This window comes from Strongylocentrotus purpuratus, unplaced genomic scaffold (genome assembly GCF_000002235.5).
Source record: "Strongylocentrotus purpuratus isolate Spur 01 unplaced genomic scaffold, Spur_5.0 spur5_scaffold_12, whole genome shotgun sequence".
NCBI classification, from domain to species: domain Eukaryota; kingdom Metazoa; phylum Echinodermata; class Echinoidea; order Camarodonta; family Strongylocentrotidae; genus Strongylocentrotus; species Strongylocentrotus purpuratus.
In genome coordinates this window covers 1960127-1985461 of record NW_022145597.1, presented here as the reverse complement: position 1 = coordinate 1985461, position 25335 = coordinate 1960127, and the positions used below count along the sequence as shown (strand labels likewise).

Below are 25335 nucleotides of genomic sequence, written 5' to 3'. Positions count from 1 at the left end.
ACCAGAAATATGTCTAGTCTTACATCCAAGGTACATAAAGTAAGTAGTGTGAATCTAAACTGTACATTAGATACAGAAGTGCACTTTAAAATAATCTTGAACTTAAATCTATGGCAGGTTTTTTGAAAAGCTCTGTTTGCCCTGAGGCTTTAACATTCATTAGAAAACAAACTGCTTCAGAAATTACATGTAGGAATTTATCAGTAGACCACATTTTAAGGCAAGCATTTACTGATTTAACAAGAAAGGTGCTGATTATATTTTTCTTAAATGGCCAACCCAGATTTTTACACTATTAAAACAAATCCAGAAATTTACTTTCTACTATACAATAGAATATATCCTTCAAGTTGATAAAATACATCTGTACCACTAAAAACATTCTTAACCAATACATTTGCTATGGTCTGAAAGACAATGTTATATTGGAAGAAATGGAAGCGAGACATGAGAGCATGCTAAGTAGGAATAACTTTCAAACTACTGGTACATGGACAGATTTTGCTAAGCACACACATATCTTATTGGATGGAATCGAACTGTCTGAGCACACACACTTGCTTGCATATGGCATACTAAAACAGACAAAATTCTGAATGCTTTCATGTAGAAGTATTCAGAAGAAAGAAAAGAATCTAGGATTTATAATATTAATTTGAAAGCCCCCCAAATTGTAATCATTCCTCCAAAATAGGAATGGTTGGCAGGTATTAGCCACAGCATTTAATATGACATCCTGTTTCTGTGGAACGAAAAAAACCTCCCAGTAATCAATATTAGTTGATGGAACAGTACTTTTTGAAATGTTTTACAATCTGTTGCATAATCATGAGAGCTATCATACATTTCACACAGGTATTTCAAATTAATCTACACATGTACATGCACCTATTTTTCCCCTTTTTATTCAGCACTGACACAACGATTCACTATTTCTTGATTCATTATACATCTTAAATTTGTATAATTAACTAGTCTAGGTTTATTCATGTATCTGTATTGGTTACAGAAAAAATAGTTAATGACATGTCATGAACTGATGAATCTTAAATCTACAAGTACCTGGGTGATGGATTTTATCATTTTTGTGTGGAAAATAACTACTTACAAATATATCCTCGAAGACTAATTTTACTGTTCACTCCCACAATATTTCCTATTAGAAAATGGAAGTTTAAAAAGATACAATACAAGTATGTACATATTGCACACATTTATACACAAATCATAATTGGTAGACACGATGTATGCGGAATAACAACTTATCTACTTAAAGCTAAAGACATAACTCACATACAATTTGGATATGGCAAAAAGAATATATATTCTTAGTTAGCATAATTCATATACAGCTGTAGCTTAAAAATCTCTCAAAATTTGCATGATACAAACAAAATAAAACTCCACTCATAGCCCAATATAAATAATAATACATGTATAAACATACAGCCTAACATTATGCAAGTATTAGGAACCTACAAAACAGAATGGTTTTTAAACATCTACAGGCATGTTTATTAACAATATAAACAAAATCCTCAGGCCAAATCTTTCTGTTACGTATTGAACTGCCGTTGTATAATAAGATAAAGTTGTGAAGCTAATATATGTAGCTCATATAAAGCTTCAGTTGGTACTAGGCCTGTTAGGTGACTTCAATGTTCAAACACAGATTCTCTACAAGATTGTTTCCATGTAGATGAAAAATAAATTTGCTCTGTGCATCTTTTTTGGAGTAGATCATCTATCTATTCAGCCCATTATAAAATACCTTAAAGCTGGATCGATATGGAGACTTAATCTTGTAGACTAGAGATTTGACAGGGCTATTGATTGTTTGTTTCCGATGCTACATTATTAGACTGCAGAGAATAGGACTAGAAGTTGGTTGAGTACTACTTGACGGTGACAACGCCACCAGCTTTCTTGTTGACCCTCCTCTCGGCGACCTTCTGTTTGAGTCTTTCATTCTTGCGGACGGCGTTCTGAATCTGGAGGGGAGGTCGTAGGCTGTCAAGCTTGGGGGATTTTGAGAAGGTCTTCTGGTTGAAGATCTGGTCCAGGACCATCCTAAAATAGAATATCAGAAAAGGGTATTAGATAATAATGGTACATGTAGTATCCCGCTCTGGTATAGTACATACCACATTGTGATACAGTGAAATCTGCTTTAGGGAACACCTGTATAGAAAGACCGACTGTTTAAAAAGACCAATTTTTTTGTTTCTATTGCAAAAGGTATCTCATTGACACAAGTACTAAAGGAACCTGTACATAAAGACCCCTTGCCTATAAAGACCACAGTTCTTGTTGACCTTGAGTTAGTACAAATAATAATGGCTTAGCATATCTTCCTCAAACACACACAGGTACCTGTATTGTCAAATTCATTCCCACTGATAGATACTTCGCCCACTCTAACAATGAGAAATAGCAATAAGTTAAAATCAACTCCTGAAAATTCAAGTACAACCTGCTCTTACTAGTCTTAGTAGTGATTAAATGCAGACCCTCTTTACTGCCTATCACCTAAACCAATTTGTCATAATCCTACACATTGTAACATTTCATGGTTATAGAATCACTCTAATAGACAAAGACCTAGATCAATTGGACAAGTTCAGCCATTAGGTAATCATTTGACAGGTGATCACTGAGCTTGATTCAGTTCAAACCAGATTAGACTGGCTCAAACTGGTTTAGACTGGTATACTCACTGGACATATGTCTTGACCTCTGAGATGTAGAGCATGTCTCTGTCTATAGCTTTCAGAGGAACTTGATCTGGACCAACAAGCTGAATAGAGAAAAATAAGATTTGAAAATAAGATTTGATTTCTCAATGAAGGATTTTGAATTGAACGAATATACAATAATCATATTGTTTTCATTCTCAAACATGACTTTCATAACTCACATCAAACCTTAAAAGAGGTGTAGCATGACGAGTCTATGTGTCTCTCCCGTGGCCTGACTCGTGGCCAATCGATAATAATACGACTACTGATGACGCGACCGCAGTATTCACGTGCATGCAACATACGCAAAACCAGTCTATTTCGCAAATGCTAGCCCGCGCTGACTGTTAATCAAGTCAATTTGTTTACATGCAGTTGTCCAAAAGAAGTCGTAGATGGTGTTAACCAGTATTTGCCATGCTACACCCCCTTTAAGCTACAAGCTTAAAGAAATAAAATAGGCAAACACGGTAAAGTATGGAAACTCAATCAACCTCTATACCAATCAGATTAATATCTTCAAGGGGCTCAAGCGGATCAGACCGACAGCTCACAAGACCAACAATTTCATTCTTGCAGGCCTCTTTACAACTTTATTGAGGGTTTACTAGCCCAACATCCCCTGAGACCGACAGCCCATGAAACCAACATAGTTTTATCTTCCCTTATTTCTTTGCATTAATTGTCAGTCTCTAGGGCTGTCCGTTTTGTGGATCTTTTTTTTAAAAATATATCTTCTTTCTATACTTTTCAGTGAATTTGTTTGTCTTTTGGTCAGGTGGTCTGTTTATTGAAATGGGGACTTCAAGGACACTGCTAGGTACCATAACATATAAGATGAAATACCTTAAGTTTAGCTCCAGCGTTGAATCGACATGACTGAAGATCACAATTGAAGTTGATAAAGATTTGTTCTTGCATCATACATCTTACACTGATCTGTTGATTGAGTGAGAAGCAGAGAGGTTGGAATGGTGGCGTCTTGGAGAGTGTGTCTTCATCCTTCCATGACCAACGTTTCTTGATAGAACCTTTTCGATCGGTAAACACACCGCCAAACTGATTGACGTTCAATCTGAGATGAGAAAAAGCACGAATAGAGTATTGATCATTTCGTTAAAAAGATATGACTATGTAAAGAGGAAATGGACATCTTCCTCATCAATCTAAAGGGACTAATCCCCCATTCTCTCTCTCAGTGCCATGACTCTTGCTCTACTATCTTGCATTTCTTTGAAATCAGATCGAGTGTTAACCTATTCTACATTCATTAAACTTTGATCAGAGAGCTGTACTCATGAAGCCATTATACTCTATGCTTTAATAAAGAACAACCTTCAAATCTCTCAAGAATTTGAAATGTTTGTGGTCCTTGGATTTTCATATGATTCACATGTGACCCAAAATATTACAAGACCAGGGGGGTGTTTCACAAAGACTAAGATCGACTTTAAGTTGGGCTTAACTATGGCAGGCTGTTCATGCCATTGTTTGCTTTCACCATTTACTGGCATTGGTCTCTTAAGAGACGTGTAAATCGTGGTCATACATCTACAGAATTTACATTCTTTGATAGTTCATTAATAAAGGAAAAAATATTATCTAAAGATCATAATTGAGAGACCAATAGTGAGAGCAACCAATGACATGAATGGCCTGCCATAGTTAAGTCCAATTTAAAGTCCGTCTTAGTCTTTGTGAAAACCCCCCCCCCCCCCCCCCCCCCCCCTGGAATATCACTTTATAGATCACAACAGCAAAGTTTGGCACACAATGAATATAATCGTAATAACCTGAGACTGCAGTTGCAACGATTGCAAATGCAGATTTTTTAAAAGAAATGTACACATGACTATACATATCATCAGCAAAATTACGACCACAAAAAAAAGGGTTAAAGGTAAAGACCAGTATTGGAAACGCCCCAATTTCAAAAAATGAAATTGAAGCTCTCATTACCAATCATGTGAAAGAATATGTTTTGACTAATACATGTTGATAAAAAAATTGCCGGGGAACCGCCTACTAATTCATATATTTGGTAAATTTGTTTCTCTCATGGTCTGTGAGAGATATAGGGTAGTCCCATACACATCTTTCTGTGTATAGTGCTTGTAACTTTACGAAGAATGGGCCAAATTTCTTATCATTTTGATGATTCCAGAACCTTGCAGATGCTAGATGCTGGATGATCAACCTTTTCTGATCGATTCCACAACGTTTCTTTCACAATGCAATCACATGACCATAACTGGTCTTTACCTTTAACAGAAATGAAAATAGTGATATTAACCTGATATTGCCATTGCCATGGTAACAGGTTCCCTTTCCATTGGGTTCAAAGACAGCCAGGAACTTAGCTTCACCGGGTTTACCATCAGCTTGAACATAGTAGCTGAACTGATTCTTCTCTACCAGGGTGATGAGGATGGCTAGAGCACCCGAGGGGTAACTGAGATTGGTAGGGTCAAGGGTAAAAATGATGTGCATATCAATAGTTATCTACTTCATAAAACATAGTGGATGTTAATTGGAGGGGGGGCAATGGGGGGGGGGGGGGGGGGTGGAAGGGGGGCAATGCCATTGATGGGAGGGAAAATTTCTTCTCATTCTCACCCGTTGTTCATACATGATACAGGAGACCATGGCGGTTTACTGTGGGGTTGGGTTTTTATTGCGTGTAAATAATGGCAAGTGGGGATTTTAAAAGTAGAAGTACGAAACTAAGGTCCTGTATGTACTCATTATCTGTGTGGTGTAAGATTCACACATGTGCTGCGTTTTATGCTACATCATTGAACACATTTTTTCTTAAAATGCAGTGTCGCAATAACATAGGGGAGGGGTGGCTTTTCTCCCATTCATATTTTTTAATCTTAATAAGTGCAGAATACATGTACATTCCTCTTTTTAACTTCCAAAACTTCAATGGAGGTCAAGTTATATGTATCACATCCATTACAATAGAAACTAGTGAAACCTTTGGTACTATATGGAGAGGAATGGCAGGTATGGAGGGGGGGGGGGGGGGGGGGGGGTCTCGAAACACACCTGTCCAAGAAAGGAAAGACATCCATATAGTGCACCACATGTTGTGTAGTATTAAGAACATAAATCAGGTTTAGAATCTCTCCATACAGTCATCAGTAACGGAAGATGAATATAAAGGATACAACACTGCTCCAGTGCCATCTTCAAACATGACCATGAACAGCTCTCCACTTCGGTAATGCCTCCTTACGATCGGTGTCTCCTTACGACCCTTCTTCTGTAAGGTGAGGTAAAATAAAAAGATTTGTAGAGTTTGTTTATTCTGTTTCTAGATTATAGTCTCAGCTACATGATGGACAAAGGTCCAAGTAAATAATGCTTTGCTAAAAAGGACTTTTCTTCATTTTTTTCTAAGGAGCAATAAATATACTTAAAGAATCTGGGTCAAAACTATCAAATGAAGAATGTTGCCGTTTGTACCGTGACAAAATTGGAAATGTTTTGAAAGAAATGTCTTTTCTTACAAAGACACATATACATTCACATGTAAATAGAGTTTTGATATTTGAGATGTGTTTCTCTGATACATGTTAGACCTCTGTGTAATTTAACATACAGAGATACATTTAGAATAATCTGAATAGTGTCGTCCTATAATTGTTACTGAATCAATGTATCACTCATTCTCTCCCAAATCTCTTACAAGACCGTAGTTCAACAAGCATGTAGACATTGAAACTTTATCAAATTCATTGATTGGATTAAAAGATCTACAGTAGATGTACATGTATACAACTATTTGAGACTGATCTTGTCCATACATGACTCATAAATTCATTGCCATTGCCACCTTTACATTGCAAAGTGTATGTTTAGCTATTAAAACGTTTGATTATAGGCAACGAGATATTGAGCTATAGTATAGTCTTACGCTTGCACCGTGTGAGAGGGGGTATAGGATTGGGGAGTCCTGTGAAGGACTGTTGGTAATCTTTCTTGTGTGTGTGATATTGATGCTCTATAAATTCATGGATTGGCTTGGAAGACACGCTCACAAGTTTTTGAGAGTGATCTTAATCAAACATACTCATAATTTAATTGCAATTGCCAATTTTAAAGCCCCACTGCGCTACTTACATGTATAGCTACTTGCGCCCTCTATATAGCAAACAATGCCTAATTGGTGCCTGTTGGTTTCCCATGATTCCCTTTTCCTTATGTTAATTGAGAGCTGATTTGATGAGATAACCACCTGTCAGTGACCTTGCAGAGAGGTCTAATCCCTCCTGGCCAAACTAGTACAGACGGGCTTAAATTAAAAACTAACTCTTAGGATAGCAATAAAACATAGTGTGTTGATTACCCTTGTCTTGAGTATGACTGGTAGATGGGGTGTGGTCGGTTCAGGGACGTAGACCGGTTTGCTATGATCAGGCTCCTCTGGTGTAGGGGGGCGCTTTGTCCACCCCTCATCTAAGCACTTCTGAGATGACAGGGAGTAGTTGATCGTCTTCATCTGACGTGCAACTTTGGTGTTCATGGGAGGAAAATGTATGGATATCACATTAGTTCAATGAACTTTCACAGTAAATTAGCTTTCAAAAAGCATGTTCACATAACTGATCTTGAGAGAAGTTTGTCAGTCAGACATGAAGGAAAAGACCTTTTGAATAAAACTGACAGGATGTGTCTGTTCTTTCATCATTGTTATATAACCTTTGGATCAAAACAACACATAGCTTCTGGTAATATTGTTTCCATAGATTTGAATGACTGATAAAAATTGTCCAATATTCCTTCCTTTTTTGTAATAAACATTTCAAAAGATCCAAGAGGACACATCTTCTTCAAGTCCAGATCTTAGATTGGATGACCATTTAAGGCGGTGCAAGTGAAGGAAATTTTGCAGTACATAGTTTTACCAAAACAGTGGATATATTTTCAAAACAGCCATGTTGGAAAATTTGTTTTTCTTTTGATTGGTGCGAATGAACATGTGCATACAATAAACACAAACTTGTTACACTCAAAATGTTTTTTTAATGCACACTCATGAAAATGTGGGATAAACCAAACAGGGCACAAATACAAGTATATGCAAGCAGAGATAAATACGACGTGAAAATATACTGCTCATCATTACATGATAATATATATTGGTGAATGCTTATACACAGGACATATTAAACAAGCAGAAGTAGGAGAAATACAAATAATACACAGAAAGAAGGACATGATTTTGCTAGCAATGAGAGTATATAATAAAAATAGAAACATATTACATTATTAGAGAGAAAGAGACAGATAGAGAGATTGAGACAGAGAGACAGATAGAGGCCGGGAGGACATTGACATTAATCCATACATGTATTAAAATAAAGATAGCTATTTCTTTTTTTGTAATTTGGTTCCCTTCCTTCTCAAGAAATCATTCAAGTAGTTTTAACTTCTCAAAGGACTCACTCAAAGCAGATAAACAAGTAAATCATTCAATAGATTGAACAAACTAGGACATCTTTGAGGACTTATCAAATGAAGAACAAGTACTTTCATGAGCATGAGACTTACGATATGCGTCTATTCCTTTTAACTGGCAAACTTCAATTAATGGTGCAACATGACGATCACTCGCAAAAGAGCCACGACGAGTACGAATAGGAGGTAAACCTTCACAATCAGAGCCAGCAAAGATGAGAGTTTTACAACAGAAACAGAGTCTTACAAACTAAACAAAGTCTCTCTTCTGTATGTATGGTGCTGATTCAATTAGAAATGGATTCTCTGCTCTCTGAGAAGTGACTTACTTTTGTTTATAAGTGGCCCAAACGTTGTGGAACAGTGTGTGCAGCGCTTTGTAACCGCAAGGAAAAGGCACTATATCAAATATCTTTTGGATTGGCCGGAATGGATTAGATTGGATTCAACATTCATCATTATTATTTACTAATTTATTTATTTATTTTTGATGTCTAAGTGTATAGAGGGTAGCAATTTTTACCGATAGTGGTGGTATTCCATGGGGCTTTGCATTAAAAGAGTGCACAAAGAATATTGTTCCAAAAGAAAGAGGGTGCAGAAAACCATTCTGATATGAGGAATTACAATATGACTTGTATATGGTGGGGTTTTTAGATTGGGAGCGACCACTTTAAGAGCTTAGAATTCCTTTGGCAACATGGCATGGTGGGCAAATCTGGGGCATAAAAAGATTGGAATACATCAATTATAGATTCTTGTACCTTCAGACTTTCATGGCAGATAATTAAAAAGGGGACATTTTTAATTTCTACTTTATTTCCTATCAAAGAGAAGCTAATATGGAGAATTATGCAGATTGCAGAGTTACATCAGGCCTAAATTTTGTAATAACATGAATTTGAAAAGCTGAACGTAATGTCTTAGTGAAATGAACTTACAGGAATCCATTTCAAATTGAATCAGTACTCTTTTAACACTTCTCAGTAAAGAAACTTTAAACTTACCAAGGAATCAATTGAAAACTTACAAACTCCATCAACTGTGTTGAAGCAAGAGGAATACAACACTAACCAAGAGAACATTCTCTAATTTGAACTGCAACAATGTCCAGAAGCTAAATCAGTTGCTATGAAAGAGTGAACTAAGAAGTGGAAAACACAAACATAAGGCCTTTCAAACATCGGCCTAAAACTCTCAACCTGAACCGTAACTGACAAAAGACACACAATTAAGGTAAATGCAAAGACAAACATATCGAGACAATGGGAAAGTTTGGTCAAAAGAGGCAATATTTTGCCTTTGATTCAACCAAAATGTTGTCAGCTGAAAGCCAGAGGGCCATTCAGTCTAAGCAAAATAATAATAACAACAATAATGATAATAATAATAACAATAAAATACTATCCTTTTGGCTCCCAGCACACATCTCCAAACTCAAACAGGTTTGAAAGATAAACAATACAACATTGAAAAGGCAAAAAAAGAACTCAAAACCTGGTTTCAAAGCAAACAAATCTTTCCAATAAAAGATTCTTCAATTCAGCAAAAGAAAATCAACACATCTCTAGACTCACCTTCTACATTTTGAAAAGTGTAGTGATGGAAATGTCAAAAATAAAGGGAACCAGTTGATGTTAATAATGATGCAATGAAAATTAAACTCATAAATAGCAACAATGGTTAGGCAAGGATGAATAAAAAATAACTTGTAGCTGCAATAGAAAAGTCCAAATTAAGCGTTCAAGAAAATAAATAAGCTAGCCTCTTTTCAATCAAAGCAACTTCTGAAAATAAAATCCATATTTCAACTCTAAACATATGAAGCATTATAAAGGCACTGTTCAATCAAACAAACAACAATATCAAAAAGCACATGTAACACGTTGCTCCAGCTTCAACTTCTAAACAATATGAGCAACATAAAGGAAAACAATAAAACAGTATTAACTAACCATGATTTGTAGAAGTATTTTGTAAAGTTATACAAGAAATATATTAAAGAAATATGGGACAAGAGAGAGGCCAGAAGAAATGAGGGAAACTTGGAGAAAAAAAGGAGATAGAGAGAGAGAGGGGGACAGAGAGGGAGAGAGAGAGAGAGAGAGAAAGAGAATATGAGGAGACATGGTAAAATTATACAAGAGGAAGAAATGTTAATTTTGGGAGGGGGGGGGGGGTTTATGTTGGAATTACCACTGAACTGGAGGACAATATTTTGATAAAACAAAAAGAAAACATTTACAAATAATGTGTTATGTTTAGTACGAAACAATGAGAGCAGCAATGCTGACAAAGCTTAGTGAACGGGTAGTGCAGCGCTCCAACAGCTGAATTATCCATTGAAACCAAATATTATTTGAAATCACATTTTCAAACATTCACAATTCACTTTTCAGAGATTAAATTGAATCAAACAAGGAACGGTTCATAGGCTTTCAAATCCATGCATGCATTATGATATTGTGTTCAGAATTTAGGCACAAGCTGCTAGAATCAGACACATTATTTTCGGTGCTTAAAATACAGAGCAATATGATAGGAATTTTAACAACTTGTAATTTATTGTAATTTAAGGAAACATTGCAATCATTAATAAAAACGAATATTTCAAGCTGGAAGGGGGGTGGGGTGGTATTCGAAGGGGGTGGTATTGGAAGGGAATTGTGAGTATTTAATTGCAGTGTGGTATGGATCATGTAATGTGAAGACAATGAGTGCACTTTTTATTACAATGCTGTTATAATAATCCTATTATGTGTGGCAATATAAATACTAAATCATGTGATGAATAATGTGTAGGAAGTTATGAATATCAAAAAGATGATAATAAATGATTTAGACAAAAACAACTTATTTTAGTGAAACAATATTAAGAACAGTGTAGGTATCGAACGATTCGTTTTGTCAAGTTTAAAAACTCTCTGCAGATTAATCATTGTTAACAAAATTGGAATAGATTTTGTACTAATTTTGCCAAGTGATATTATTTATCATTTTATTGCCAAATTTTAATCCTAGCAATAAATGTCCTTGTAATGGACGTGCCTGTAAAATGTTAAAAGCCCGGCAATGCATTGTTTATGAAAACCAACACTGAGTATGAGTGCAAATGCAATAAATAATAAATTAATATATGAAATAAAATGTGCTGTGCACTCGAGAATGAAATATGAAGAAGGTGTTCTTTTAATCAACCGACCTCCATCCATGACTTCTATCCGATGAGCTATGTCATATAAGAGATTAGAAACATAGAAAAGGGAAAGAAAATACAATTAGGACTACAGATTATTGAGATACAAAGTAAAAATAAACACCACCCTTAGAGATACAGGCAGGAACATTCCCACAGCATAGCATATATGTTGCACAAGGTTTTACAGACAGTATTGCACACACTGAAGGTACTCTTTAAAATACAATGAATAGTACTGCTGAAAAGCGTAAATCGTTCCAAAAAGTAGTTGGCAGGTACATGTATCTTGTGGCAAAGAGTTTAGGTTACCTGTCGGCTATAGATGCACATATATTCATCTACATTTTGCCACTCTCCACCCAAATGGGCATACAGTACGATAAGAGAAAATTCCTCAAATGTGAGAGCGCCTGATCAGGGTAGCTTGGCTAATGCCAGGTGATATCAAAGTTACTATTATAATTATTCATATTTGCCACTGTGATTTTCTTTCATTTCTGTAACTCCGGTCAAAAACTTACACTGGATATTAATGATGGCCTTTAAAGATATGAACTCTGTTTTTTGTTGTACTTTGAATTGTAACAAGGACCTTCATGAGAGGCTGTGCATCACATGGTAAAATCTTTTGAGCAACAAATAGCTTCCATAATGGGAACATCCCTGCCAAGACCCCATCACCAACAATATCATTCTCTCGGAGTATGCATGAAACTTGACAATATGTGAAAGGTCCACCTAATCAATCACTGACCACTTTCATCTTACAAACAAAAGTAACTGCAACCCATGAAACCCAATCTCATTATTTGAGGTCAAACTACAGATATCCTCTGTTAAGAGCAAAAAGGGTGTTAACTCTGTGTTAACGAGTACTAGTATATTAACACCCTTCTGGCTCTGAACGGATGATATATGAACCTTTCACTTTAGTTCAAGTTTCATGCATACCTATGATCTAGCATTCATCTTCTGAGGGATTAAGACTGTTCTGTAAATGATATCTTGACCATTGCAGCCATGAACAGCAAAAATAGAAATCAATGCCTGCTCGTTTTGCAGTACTTTTTAGATTTCATGATTAACTGATATTATGCTGTGTTCAAGTCCATTCCTCAAATGATGAATGCTATCATTACTTACCTTACAACTAGAAGGTGGCAAAATGAGAGGTACAGTTACTGAAATAAAACTCTTGATTTTTTTGTGTCTTTTGATAATTATATGAATATTATTTGATTCTCCATTCTCTCATCTGTTTTTTTTTCTTAATAAATAATTGTATTGATAATGTCGGTCTACTGATCAAAAACTTATTTGAAGATATTCCTGTTCGGGCCTATTGCCCTTCTTTCTTGACAAAATTGACTAACCTATACTAACCTATGGGTAAAGTTTAAAACAGTCATGTTGCCACCTTCTAGTATGAAACCTGTATTGGGGTTGAAAGCAATGTGGCATACAACATTTTACCCCTATTATTAGAACACCTACCTTGTACTGTGAGTGGTATGCAATGAATGGTTGAGATATCAAATGTTGCAGCCACATCATGTAGTAGAAGATGAAGTTTCATTATTTGTGGTGAGAAACAATTGTGCATACATATTGCAAAAGATGAAAGCAAATATTAATTTCAACACCAATTTGTAAATTTAGAGTAAATCCATTAAAATACTCTTGATCTCACAAGTCGAATTCCTGGGTATTTTCTTGAAGTTTGTCACAGACACATTATGCAATTTATCAGAAAATAAATAATAAATAAAGAAACATTGATATTGTTGACATATATTACATTATATGATATGAACCGATGTTCAATCAAAAATTTGAAATAATTATTAGCATCTGTGAATGTAATAAATCTGACAGAAAAGTGAAAACTGATCACAAAATAATACTATTGGCTCATAAACAATGTAATCTAAAGTAATGTAAGATAACAATACAATCAAAACATATTGAGACATGAATAATTGTTAAAGAGGAGATGCAATCTAACTAATAGTAGGGAGAGCAAGGATTGCATGCTATGTATTAGCAATCAATAATTTCTGTCTTCAAAATATGGAAAAATTTTGGGCTTTGGCAACAATTTTTGAAGTGCAAAACAACCTAGAAAATAAAACCCAGTGAGATTTTTTTTCAAATAAAAGAAAATAATTGTAAGTAACCACTGCCATTTTTTAAAATTCATGCCTACGGTAATGTAAAATAGTTAGAGAATCAAAATTAAATCTATCTTTCAAGAAACTAGTAAAGCAATAGTTATTTGTTTACCCTTTCCATATATCAAACATGTGAAGGCATCGAATACGAATTCAACCTGCCCTGCGGATAATGTAAATTGACTAATCTTTGTAAAGAAGAAGTGTTTTCTCCTTTAAGTAAAGCTATCAAAGTAATGATTTAGAGGGATGCAGTAAAGTAAAATATAATTTATGTATGCCAAGGTTTTGAACAAACAAAAAACATTTGCACTATTAGCTAGCAGTGGGATGGAAGCAAGTTATATGAATATATAGAGTACCGAAGCTGTGACATCATAAAAATCTATTTTTGGAATTTCTCAATTTTTTCTTCACTTTACAAAAGAGCATCAAAAATCATGTTCAAATGTCTAAAACCAATGGAATATGTAAAGTTTTGGCTGAGATATGACCATCTGAGTGAATAGATTTCCTATAGGAACTCAGTGTTATATGCTCTGGCTCCTGACCATTATATTTGATGCTCATCCGGAAAATGAAGAAAAAATGAGAAATTCTAAAAATAGATTTTTATGACGTCACAGCTTCGGTACTCTATATGCCTCTTTACTTGTAGATCTGAATGTCTGAAGATGAAGTAGTACTTACAGGCATAGAAGTTAGCTTGATTAGTTCCTGCAGCTCTCTGTCGAGCCATCTCTCTATCCCTCAGCCTCTGGGCCGCTCTCTCCTTCGCAGCCCTCCTAGCCTGCTTGCTACCGTAAGGGGCGTGCGGACCAACGTCTATCATCTCTTCCGATGGATACTGAGAGAGGGGCGTGTTCTCTATGGTGTACTCAACCAGGTCCTGGTAGTCTTTACAGCAGAAGAGCTGGTAACCATGGCAACAAAATTCAATCAACAATAATGATGATAACAATCAGCTTTTAATGTTGATTATAAGATTGGTAATAAGTAATTGGTAATTGGTAAGGCCTCATTCAGATATGCTGAGGCAAAACTGCAGCATTTTTTTAATGACATAAAGTGTAATACGTGTCACAATTCTGTAAATTATAACACAGAGCTCAGTGAATTATTGTTATGTCCAGTTACCATTCATATACATGTACATGTAGATTGACGTTAACAGAAATGCGTCTTATTTTTACGGCAGTATACAACGTCATATCTGAATGGGCCATTAGCATGTATTTTGCCACTGTCTATGAGCCTACATTCCACACATGTAGTTGAGCTTGAAACAGTATCTTCAGCACCGAACTTAAGGTCTCGTGATTTCAAATGGTCCACATCGTTTTTCCTATTAAACTGGTTATTGAAATCACTTGTCAGCTATGCTGATTTGGATCTCAACAGTAACTCAAAAACCACTGAACAGATAATCACTCAGGGCAACTATATGTTCTTGAATTTGTCAAATGTTATCCACTATATTAGCATGCATCCAATTCTACACCGAAAATTGTCTGTACCACCGCTGTAGAAAGCAGAACTTTGCATGAACCGTACCTCAGATTGTGACATTGATTTGAGCATCTCATGAGTTGGGAACGTCTTGGCGTCCTTGTTGCAGAACTCGCACACCTCAGCGACCTCGTTCACAGTCGACAATGGGGGCGTTGTCCTGTCGTCCAAATCATCGCCGAGGTTCTTACTTCTACTGGCCTTCACATCAACTTTACCGGGTGGGTCATCATAGGGGTAATCATATTCATCTTCACTGTACTTCTTTTTACCTAGGTAAAAGGAATTAGAAAGAGATAATGATTCTACTGCATGGCACTTGGAGTACCCTAGCTAGCTGATGGTTCATAGGAAAAGGATGACCATGAAATGAATTATTAACATCCATGAATAAATGTAATACGAAAATAGATTTACCAATATTTAGTATTATGATGCAATTAGACCCCAACTCAGAATGTTTATTTTTTTAGTAGGCAGGGTACAAAAAATGGAAGTACAGAGAAAGTTGAGCACTATAATGTCAGGGTAGAAAAAGAGAAAGAGAAGGAAAGGGGAAAAGAAATGGGCAAAAGGAAAGATGGGGAACGAACTAAAGGAGAAAGGAGAAGAGAGAGATCAATTCAATTCAATTCAAGGTTTATTAAAATATATTTGCAGCTGTTGATGGCTGAATTGCAAAATAGTTCACAGTTAAAACCATACAAAATTACAAAATAAACATATCCATCACAATGAACAGAGTTAGTATGAAATAGGAGGAGAAGTGAGAAGGAAGAGAAAAAAAATACTTTACCTCGTATCCCGGCTTCTAATTTGTTATCCTTCTTTTTACTCAGAAGTGCAGAGTCAACATCATCGATGTCAATACCGGCTCCAGATAGAGACAGAGAAAGAGAAGAAAACAGGAGAAGGAAAGATAAGGAAAGAACGAAAGAAAGGTAGATAAGACACAGAATAGAGGAGAAGGATGGGATGAGCAGGATGAACATGAGGACAAGTTAGAGGATAAGATGGAGAACAAGAAAAAGAAGAAGGGGAAATTTGAAAGGAGAAGAGAGAGATATAATGATATTGGAGAGGAGAGAGAAGGAGGAGAGACTAGATGGAACCTATACAGTAGGCTTGCGGATGCACCATGTGAGCGAGAGGGAGGATTGAGGAGTCCTGAAAAGGACTCTCGTAGTCTTTCTTAAGGGTGTGTAGTCCTGAAAAGGACTGTTGGTATAGTCTTGAAAAAGCCTGTTGCTTATCTTTCTTATCTTATAGTTCTAAGAAGAACTATAGCGCTTGGAGATGATGGGTGGCGGGAGTGGCTCGACGTTTTGAACAGGTTGACCATCCATCGTCAGGAGTGGAGATCGAACTTTGACTGCGCGAATTCAAAAATGATGCGTCCGCCATAGAGCCATTTTACAAACCAAAACAGGTCTATTGGTTCTAATGCTAAAGCGATCACAAGCTATTTTTGCATACATGAGCCCTGTGACATTTGACCTCGTAACCTCAAAATCTAATCAGTTCATTGGCTCTGCAAGATACATATATAATTCAAGTTTGGCGCGAATCCATCAATCGGTTCTTGAGATAACGCGATCACGAAAACGGGACGTACAGACGGACACCCTTAAAGATAAACTTTAGTACTGGTAATGCGATTGCATTGTGAAAGAAAAGGTGTGGAAAGGATCAGAAACAGTTGATCATGTAGCATGTAAGTATTGGTGTGCACTGCAAGGTTCTGGAGTCATCAAAATCATAATAAATTTGACCAAGTCTTGGTAAAGTAACAAGCACTGTACACAGAAAGCTATATATGGGACAACACACATGGTGTCGGGGCTGGTACTACATGTACCTTGATTTCCTTGTCTTTCTATGCTCATTACTCAGCCAGTATACATTTTCTTCCAAAATTGTTTGGCACATGTCATTTATTTGTAATTTTGAACATTCAGTGTAAGTTTTGTTTGATTCTGTGAGAATTAATTTTCTTTTTTTTACCAGAACTCAAGTTTATCTTTAAAAACATAATGCCTCCGGCCACTTAGTAGCGGAGGCAGAAAAAGTAAATTTACCTCGTATCCTGGCTTCTAATTCTTTATCCTCCTCCTCACTGAGATCTGCAGAGTCGAAATCATTGAAGTCAAAGTCCAATTCTTGTCCGACAACATGGGCGGCATCCTTGTACTTCTGTGAGATAGGCACCTGCTCTGATTCACGCTGATATTTAATGATCTGAGGAGGACCTATCTTAGGCACTCCTTGGTCTGATTTCAGGACTTCATCTTCATCAGAAAACTAAGATAATACAGAATAAAAACATGAATTACATTGGCTCTATAGATATTAATTACATATACAATGTTACCAACCAGAGACTTCTAAAGAGTGCATTTGCTGATAACACACTTTGAAAAGTCCATCTGTAACAGGAGCAAGTACTCCAAGAACTCCCCAGAAGGAACAAGGAGAAAACTGTTTTCAGTTACGGCGATTTAAAAAAAATTGTCTATCTTGGCATACAAATTATACAAAAAATGTTTGCCTTATTAATTACAATACAAAATCAGTTTTTCAATCAAAAGTACAGTATCAGTATTATTTTATATACTGTATAAGAGAATTAAAATTTACCTCTGAATCAGAATCCATCTGTAGAGGGGGTACTTCATCCTTCTCTTCTCCCTGTGTCTCTTTCACTCCATCGTCTTCCTCTACATATCTGCTGCCCTCTCTTGACTGAAGCTTGTCACTGATTGGTCCCTTACTACTGCTTGAGAGTGCAGACTTGATGGTTGGTTCTGTAGGTGTCTTGGGGCGTAGCGTACCTAAGAAGGATTAAACAAGAACACATCTTGCTGTGAATCATTTGACTGATTAAAAATAACATGTATCGCAACCAAAATTTCATGAGAAAAGTCAGATGAACAGTTCATGGTACGATTGTTCATTAGCACATTTTGACATTCAAGAAGAAAACATGTTTTTCTTGAAGAAACAATAGAAGACATTATCTGATTCAGAACCAGAAGGGCATTAACTCTGTGTTGACAGACTATATTAGGATTTGGGCTGTGTATAAAAAGTAAGAACTGCGGTAATGATTTTTTTTCTGACAAAAGTATCCCAACAAGGTGAAAAAATGAGCAATTAACTCATCTCAATGAAAAATGTAACGACCATTAGAACCAATTTTAATTATTATGGAAATTATAAAGCCCTTGCTAACTCAAAATAAAACCCATCCTAAATAGATGTTTGATCATTAGTGTTATTGGTTCCAACTGGGGAAATGGAAGTTGAAACATAGAACCTCTTAATGACAATGGCCTTTGAAGCTAAGGCTTAGTTGCATTCTTACCTCCTATAGAAGCAAGTTCCTCTTCTGTTTTCCCTAGAAATGTGATCATTTGAAGCCAGCTCCATTCTGTCTCTGTAGCACATGATATAGTAACCCTCTCACTCCCGTCCATTCCTTTGACCTTATGAACCTCTCTGATGGCTGGCGAGTTTACGTCCTTCTTCCGCTTACCAGCCGATGAAGGAGTACGGGACCTGCAGGTGGAAATCAATAATATTCTTGCGAACTTGTAGACCAATTTTGGTGTGATCGGTCACTATGCAGATGAGCTTGGGGTGTTAGCATTTGTGGCCTTCCATGTTTCGTGAAGGTTAAAAGCAATATCAATGAAGCATAATACTTTTCTTCCAATAGCTTAATTAAATGGTGCGTTTTTTAAATGTGCAATGTCCTCAAAATAGAAATAAAAATATGCCTCAGATCAGTGCCTTGCTTGCCAGCTGAGAAGTGAATCCAAGTGAAATGTCCTCACATACACCTGTACTAATTAACACCTATTGCTCTTAACTTAATACCAATCCATAATGCTTCCATTACTCAGAAAACTATTCCCTTTTACAAACTAGGATATAGGTGTCGTGGTCGAGTGGATAAGTCACCGGACTGTGGATCACAAGGTCCGCGGTTCAAGTCCCGCCGCGGCACTAATGTCCTTTGGCAAGACATTGATCTACATTTGCCACTCTCCACCCAGGTGTTAAAATGGGTACCCGGTAGGATGCGAAAGCTAATGTGGTTTGATTAGCAAGTGGCGCTTGTAAAATGGCGACTGGCTGGAATGCTCCCCAGGGAGTGGAGAATGTGCATACCTTGTGTGCGGGTAAGCCTGAATCCGATGACCGGGGTAATAATAATATGTTGTAAAGCGCTGTGATACACATGTATGTCTGTAAGAGCGCTATATAAATGCCAATATTATTATTATTATTAGGAAAATTCATGCAGCTGGCATGATGCTCAAAGTCTTAAACCATGGAAAAGACAACTACATGTACTGCCCCTCCCACCCCCCCCCCCCCCCCAAAGAGAGAGAGAGAGAATTACCTATCTGCTCCATCTCTGAATGAAACTGATCTTTCTGAGCGAGCCGACATCCTTGCTAAACTTGTTACTGTGTCTTGATCATCCTGGTTTTCTCTTGATACAGATAATCTGGATACATCTGAATCAGAAAAAACAAAAGTCAACTTAAAAGATGCTGGTAAAGGAGTCGACAAATCATATTTGTTTCAGTACAGCCAAAACAGCAAAGAAGAAAAAATGCATCAGTACTGTAAGAAGCATATTGAGAGTTTGAGACTAGATAGAGAGAATAAGAGAAAAGGAGTGCAAGAGAGAGAGAGAGAGAGAGAGAGAGAGAAAATAAAAGGGGTGCATGAATAATAAATACTAATAACTACATCATGTAGCATCGTATACAATGATCCAATCCAAAACTTTTCTGTTTTTGTTAATTTTAGTGCATGGTCGATTCAGCTGACAAATTGTTACAAACACAATATGCTTTTTTTTCTTCATTTTCTCCACTATTTCACTATATTCAGTCAGAAATTTCTGATGAAAATGAAATCAATGCAAACTACGGGTTTGTGTATGATAAGTTTCTTCTTCATAAACTGGGATATTTTGCTGTGTTTTCTGTAAGGATCACTTGACAATTTGTATACGACCCCCCCCCCCTCTCCCTTGTTTTGAACAGCATTTTCAACCTGCCCCTGACAATAATTTATCTGCAGAGCCTTGCTTATTTCAACTATATGTTTCAGATGATTCCTTACCAACTCCATTTTGTTGTAGTGAGACAGGGTCAGATCCAATGGGTGGAAGAGGTTCTCTCTTTCCACTTCCAGTCCTTACATGTATATCATCTGGTCCCGGTGTTGTTCCATCAGTAATATTACCTAATCCTCCTGATTTACCAGAGCATAACCTGACTGGCGTACCACTCCCTGGAGTTCTAACTGGGCCTAACGACTCCCTTGATATCGGTCGATCACGCTGCCCTGAATTAGCACTACCTTGTCTTGACAGGGGATTTTCCTCCAAACCCACATTCTGTTCATGAAGTCGCAAGTTTTCAACTGTTAATGCCGAGCCAGGGCGTTGTTGAGGCGTGCCAGGAGAGGGGGTGATTCGTGGCATGATATCGGAAGGACCAACCTGGCTTGCTGATATGGAAGCACCGTCAATGTCCGACTCTGTTGGCATGTTGGACACCTCTTCCTCCTCCATTATTACATCCGTCACAATAGCATCGATATCACTCAGGTCCGCCATCTTGGGGATATACTTTCAGATCAGTTAGAAGAATTATGAATCCATGTTGGTCATGACTGTTACAATGTAGCTTTTCTTTTCTCCTGCTCTACCTATTGAAATAATGATGAACAAATATAAAAACAATTACGAAATAAAAAGTTACAATACAAAGACTAAATGTACATCTGTATGTAGGTCTGCTGAATTAAATTAAAAGAATGTCAAAGGAGCTATCTCAAATTTTAAAATCTTTGTTGGTGGATGTTTTGATAGCTGTTGGCCTAGGGTTGATTCACTCAAATCCAACTAAACTAGTACAATACAAGACAGGGACTACATCGTGTTCATGTGTCTAAACCAAAACTGATGAGTCTTAAAACTCTTTATTACGTCACAATCTTTCGTGCGCGCTTACAGTGTAGCTGCTCCTAATGAATATTTATACATATTCTTACATCCTCCCTTTTTTGTAAAAGATGTGGAGTGACATCATTATTTAAAGGATATAACCATATTACTGTCATGGATACACAAAACAAATAATTGTGGTTATTGAAATTTCTGTCTTAGTGCAATCTTTAACTTTAACATATCAAAATCATAGAACATGGAATATATAGTCGAATGTTGAACTAGAACATGACTTTGGTGTACAAATAAGGTTAAATAGCTCGAAATACAATCTTTGCTATGTAGTATATCAGTTGTAACCAGTTTTATGATTAAAATATCAACAAATTAAATGCTTTTTTTTCCTTCATTTTGTTTTGTTTTTCTAACACAACACTAGAGTACTTATTTACAGCTGTCTATTATACATAATGTAAGCATAACACTTTTCAAACTAACAAACTCAATCTGATCAAACTCTCTTGGGAGTGAAATCTTAGCAAAATAAAACATTATCAGGATATTTTTGACTTAAATTCTTGATCATACTAAAAATGTTCCGCAAAACTTTGGCAAGACATCTTTGTCAATCAAATAATTTCAACACATATGTATATTAACTTGCATTAGTTTTCAACAAAATCACAGAATCATCTTTTTTGCTTCAAACATCTTACTTATCAACATAGTCACCAAATCTTTGGGGTGGCTTGCTTACTCTACCAGATCTGGTCTTTAGGAAAGACTGAGTGTCATTTTTGTCTACCTGTTCTGTTCGAGTATTTTGTGTTCTCTGAGGTTTGTTTTCTTTCACGTGATTTTGAGTACTTTGAGGGTGTTTAGTCATGACAGTGTTAGATGGTAGATACGCCTCTTTCCTTTCAGTCCCATGAGCACGTGGTTGTGGCTGTGGCTTCTCAGAAATTGTTTTCTGTTGATCTTCCTCAGTGTTTGGTGGGGGTTCTTCAGTTCTCTTGAGGTCGACCCTGTTTCTTCTGAGGAGTAATCCAGAGTCGGTCTCCACCTCGTAGGACCTCTCGTCGAGCCGTCTATTTACCACTGCTCTTTGCCAAACTGTGCTTCCTGATTTGTATGGCTTGAGACGTACGATATCTCCTTCTACTAAGGTCGGCAGATCTTTGGCATGTAAGTTGTAGCGTTCCGACTGCTTACGTTGTAGCATTTTAAGCTTTTTCCTGTCTTCACTGAGAACCTCTGCACCTCTTGGTTTCAGGAGACTGGATGAAGTGGGAAGTAGTGTTCTCGTCCTCCGTCCATGAAGCCTTTGCGCTGGGCTACTGTCAACACCTTGGTTTGGGGTATTTCGGAGTTCTAGCATTGCTAGGTAGGCGTCACCCTTAGACTGTGATGTTTTCTTGAGGAGTCTCTTTGCAGCCTTCACTGCAGCTTCTACCTTCCCATTTGCCTGGCTGTGTCTTGGGGAGATTGTGACGTGATCAAACTGCCATCTTTTAGAGAACTTCGCGAAATCTTCGGATGAGTACTGTGGTCCATTGTCACTGATTACAGTGCTCGGGATGCCATATCGAGCGAAGTGGCTCTTCAGTTTCCCGATTACTGCCCGACTGCCAAGGTCATACAGTCTGTCGATTTCCCAGAAGTTGGAAAGGTAGTCGACGGTAACGAGGTAGTGTTTCTTGTTAAGTTCGAACAGGTCGGTACCTACTTTCTCCCATGGCCTGTCTGGGATGTCGTGTGGCATGAGGGTTTCCTTCTGGTTCTGCTGCTCGTACATTCTGCAGGCTTCACATGTCTGGATAAACTGCTTGACATCCACGTTCATCCCAGGCCAATAGATGATTTCTCTGGCCCTTCTAAGGGTCCCTTCAATTCCAAGATGAGAAGTGTGAAGAGTTTCCTTCATTTCCTTGCGGAGGGTTATGGGGATGACTACTCTTTCTCCCCTGAATACTAGTCCATCTTGCACGCTTAGCTCGTCTCGGATATTGAAGTATGACTTAGCCGCTTCGGGTACTTCTGCTTTCTGTTCCGGCCAACCTTTGTGGATGACCTTCTTGACGGTCTGTAGAACCTCATCATTGTTAGTATGAGATTGCAGTTGTTTAACCCTCTCCTCTCCCATACTCAGGGTTTCAACGATGTTCACCTCACCAAATTCAGTGGCTCCTACAGTGGTGGGTAGGTAAGCTCTTGACAGCATGTCAGCCAGATGCATGTCCTGTCCCTTTACCCAGGTGATGTCGATGTCGTAGTGCAACATCCTCATTGTGTGTGTGTGTATTGGGTTTTTACAGACGTGTATCAATCAGATATGATTATTTACGTCTGGGACCGACCTTTAAACGTCACCATCCGAAAGATGTGACTCAGTTTCGAACCTGCGTCCTCGGCTGAATCAGTTTGTAACTTCCACTTTTTAGCTGGATTACAGGCGCACTAACATCCTCATTAACATGCCTTGAAGGCGTCTTGGTGCCTTATGGAGAGGTTTCTTGACGATCGCCTGTAAAGGTTTATGGTCACTCTCGACTATGACCCTTTGTCCAAAGGTATATTGGTGGAATCGTTCGAGAGCGAAACATATGGCAAGTGCCTCTTTCTCGATCTGGGCGTACCTCTGTTCAGTTGCTGTTAGAGCTCTGCTAACGTAGGACAATGGTTGTCCCTTCTGGAGAAGTACTGCTCCGAGCCCTGACTTGCTTGCATCACACTGGATGGTCAGTGGTAGGTCTGGTGAGTAATATGCTAGGACAGGTGCCCTGGTCAAAGATTCCTTCACTCTTGACATTGCCCTCTCGTGCTCCGATGTCCATTCCCAATCGGCATCCTTATGTGTTAGTCGTCTCAACGGCTCAAACATATCGGACAGCATAGGTAGAAACCTTGCGAGGTAGTTGACGCTGCCTTGTAGGCGTTGCACTTCCGTAGGGTCAGAAGGGTTGGGCATCTCTAGAATTGCTTTGACCTTTTCAGGATCTACCTTCAGTCCCTTGTCTGTCACTATGTGTCCTAGAAATGGAATGCTTGTAGCCTTCAGCACAGATTTCTTCTGGTTGAGTTTGATACCTTTATCTCTGCATCTCTGGAGCAGAGCTTCTAGCTTACGATCATGGTCCTTCTCTGCTTGCTCTCTGTTGTCTCCAACACCAAACAGGATAATGTCGTCAGCAACACACTCAATTCCATCAAGGCCATTCAAAGCCTGTTGTAGCTTCTTTTGGAATATTTCCGCTGACGCATTCAGACCAAAGGGTAGTCTTTTCCATCTATATCTCCCGAACGGGGTGTTCATTGTTGTAAGGAAGCTACTCTCATCATCAAGCTCACAGTGGAGGTAGCCTGATCTCAAATCAAACTTGGAAAAGATCTTAGCCTTTGACAGCTCCGGGAGAATGTCTTCCATGACTGGCAATCTGTGTATTTCCCTTTGCAAGGCTTTGTTGAGGGGTCTTGGGTCAATGCAAAACCTCAATTCATTCTTGTCTTTCTTCTCAATAACGACCAGTCTGCTACACCATGGGGTTGGTTCCTCAACCTTTATCAAGATGTCTTGGTCAACCAATTTAGCAAGTCCATCCTTGACTCTCTGCTTCATTGCCACTGGTACTGGTTTGGCGTTACACTGTGTTGGGGTCACTTCTTCCCTGGTCACCAACTTGACCTTGCCAGGTAGTTTTCCAGGAGTTTGCTCGTCAAAGATGTCACTGAAACTCTCTAAGATGTTTTCAGGGCTTACAGCACAGACCTGGTTGAAGTTCTCATAATGTACAGTTATGAATTTCATCTGTTGTGCAGCTGGACCGCTCAGGAGTGGTACTAAGTTCTCCTTAACAACGATGAAGTTGACTCTGTACCTCTTGTTGTTCTTAGTGTTACGCAACACGACCTTAGCCCGACCTTCTGCTTGAAGACGAGAACGGTTGTACATCTTCAGTATGATGTTCTCTTTGACTATGTCTTCTGCACTCGGGACAAGGCTCTTTGAAATAACATTCACACTCGCACCTGAGTCAATCTGGAAGTTAGCTGGCCTGTTCTCAACCAACATCTCCGCAAACAGTCCTTTAGATGGTTTGGTGCCTGTAGCGTACACCTCTATCTCTATGTGGTTCACAGATTCCGTTTCCGACTCTGTCTGGTTCTCTGCTGAATCCTCAGACTCTACGTTATGGATCTCCTTCTTGTACTTTGATCCCTTCTTACAGCATATGGCGAAGTGGTTTTCTTTCCCACATTTCTTGCACATCTTCCCATAGG

The 25335-nt window shown here is 37.9% G+C and overlaps 2 protein-coding genes across 4 annotated transcripts in view; both read right to left on the bottom strand.

The window, feature by feature from the left end:
- Positions 1-210: 210 nt before the first annotated feature.
- LOC764814 overlaps positions 211-25335 on the bottom strand; it is a 29003-nt gene continuing 3878 nt past the window's right edge. Inside the window, exons 2-15 of one of the 3 annotated variants that reach the window (XM_030981583.1) lie at positions 20226-20816; positions 19492-19609; positions 18448-18641; positions 17721-17914; positions 17162-17384; positions 15129-15355; positions 14265-14487; positions 12898-12903; positions 7093-7256; positions 5912-6006; positions 5032-5190; positions 3585-3813; positions 2718-2797; positions 211-2070 (exon numbers count right to left, since the gene is read on the bottom strand). In XM_030981583.1, the coding sequence (XP_030837443.1) occupies positions 1896-2070; positions 2718-2797; positions 3585-3813; positions 5032-5190; positions 5912-6006; positions 7093-7256; positions 12898-12903; positions 14265-14487; positions 15129-15355; positions 17162-17384; positions 17721-17914; positions 18448-18641; positions 19492-19609; positions 20226-20724 (2586 nt within the window). In that variant the 5' untranslated portion in view covers positions 20725-20816 and the 3' untranslated portion in view covers positions 211-1895. Of the gene's footprint in view, positions 2071-2717; positions 2798-3584; positions 3814-5031; positions 5191-5911; positions 6007-7092; positions 7257-11406; positions 11434-12897; positions 12904-14264; positions 14488-15128; positions 15356-17161; positions 17385-17720; positions 17915-18447; positions 18642-19491; positions 19610-20225; positions 20817-25335 lie in introns of all 3 variants that reach the window. The other 2 variants (XM_030981582.1, XM_030981584.1) reach the window with 2 other exon arrangements.
- On the bottom strand, positions 21770-23338 carry LOC115922814 (uncharacterized protein K02A2.6-like). The gene has a single exon (XM_030982517.1). The coding sequence runs from the start codon at positions 23336-23338 to the stop codon at positions 21770-21772; it is 1569 nt and encodes a 522-aa protein (XP_030838377.1).

Excerpts from the sequence above, each read along its gene's own strand:
- LOC115922814 (XM_030982517.1), bottom strand. The coding sequence starts at position 23,338 with ATGTTGCACTACGACATCGACATCACCTGGGTAAAGGGACAGGACATG.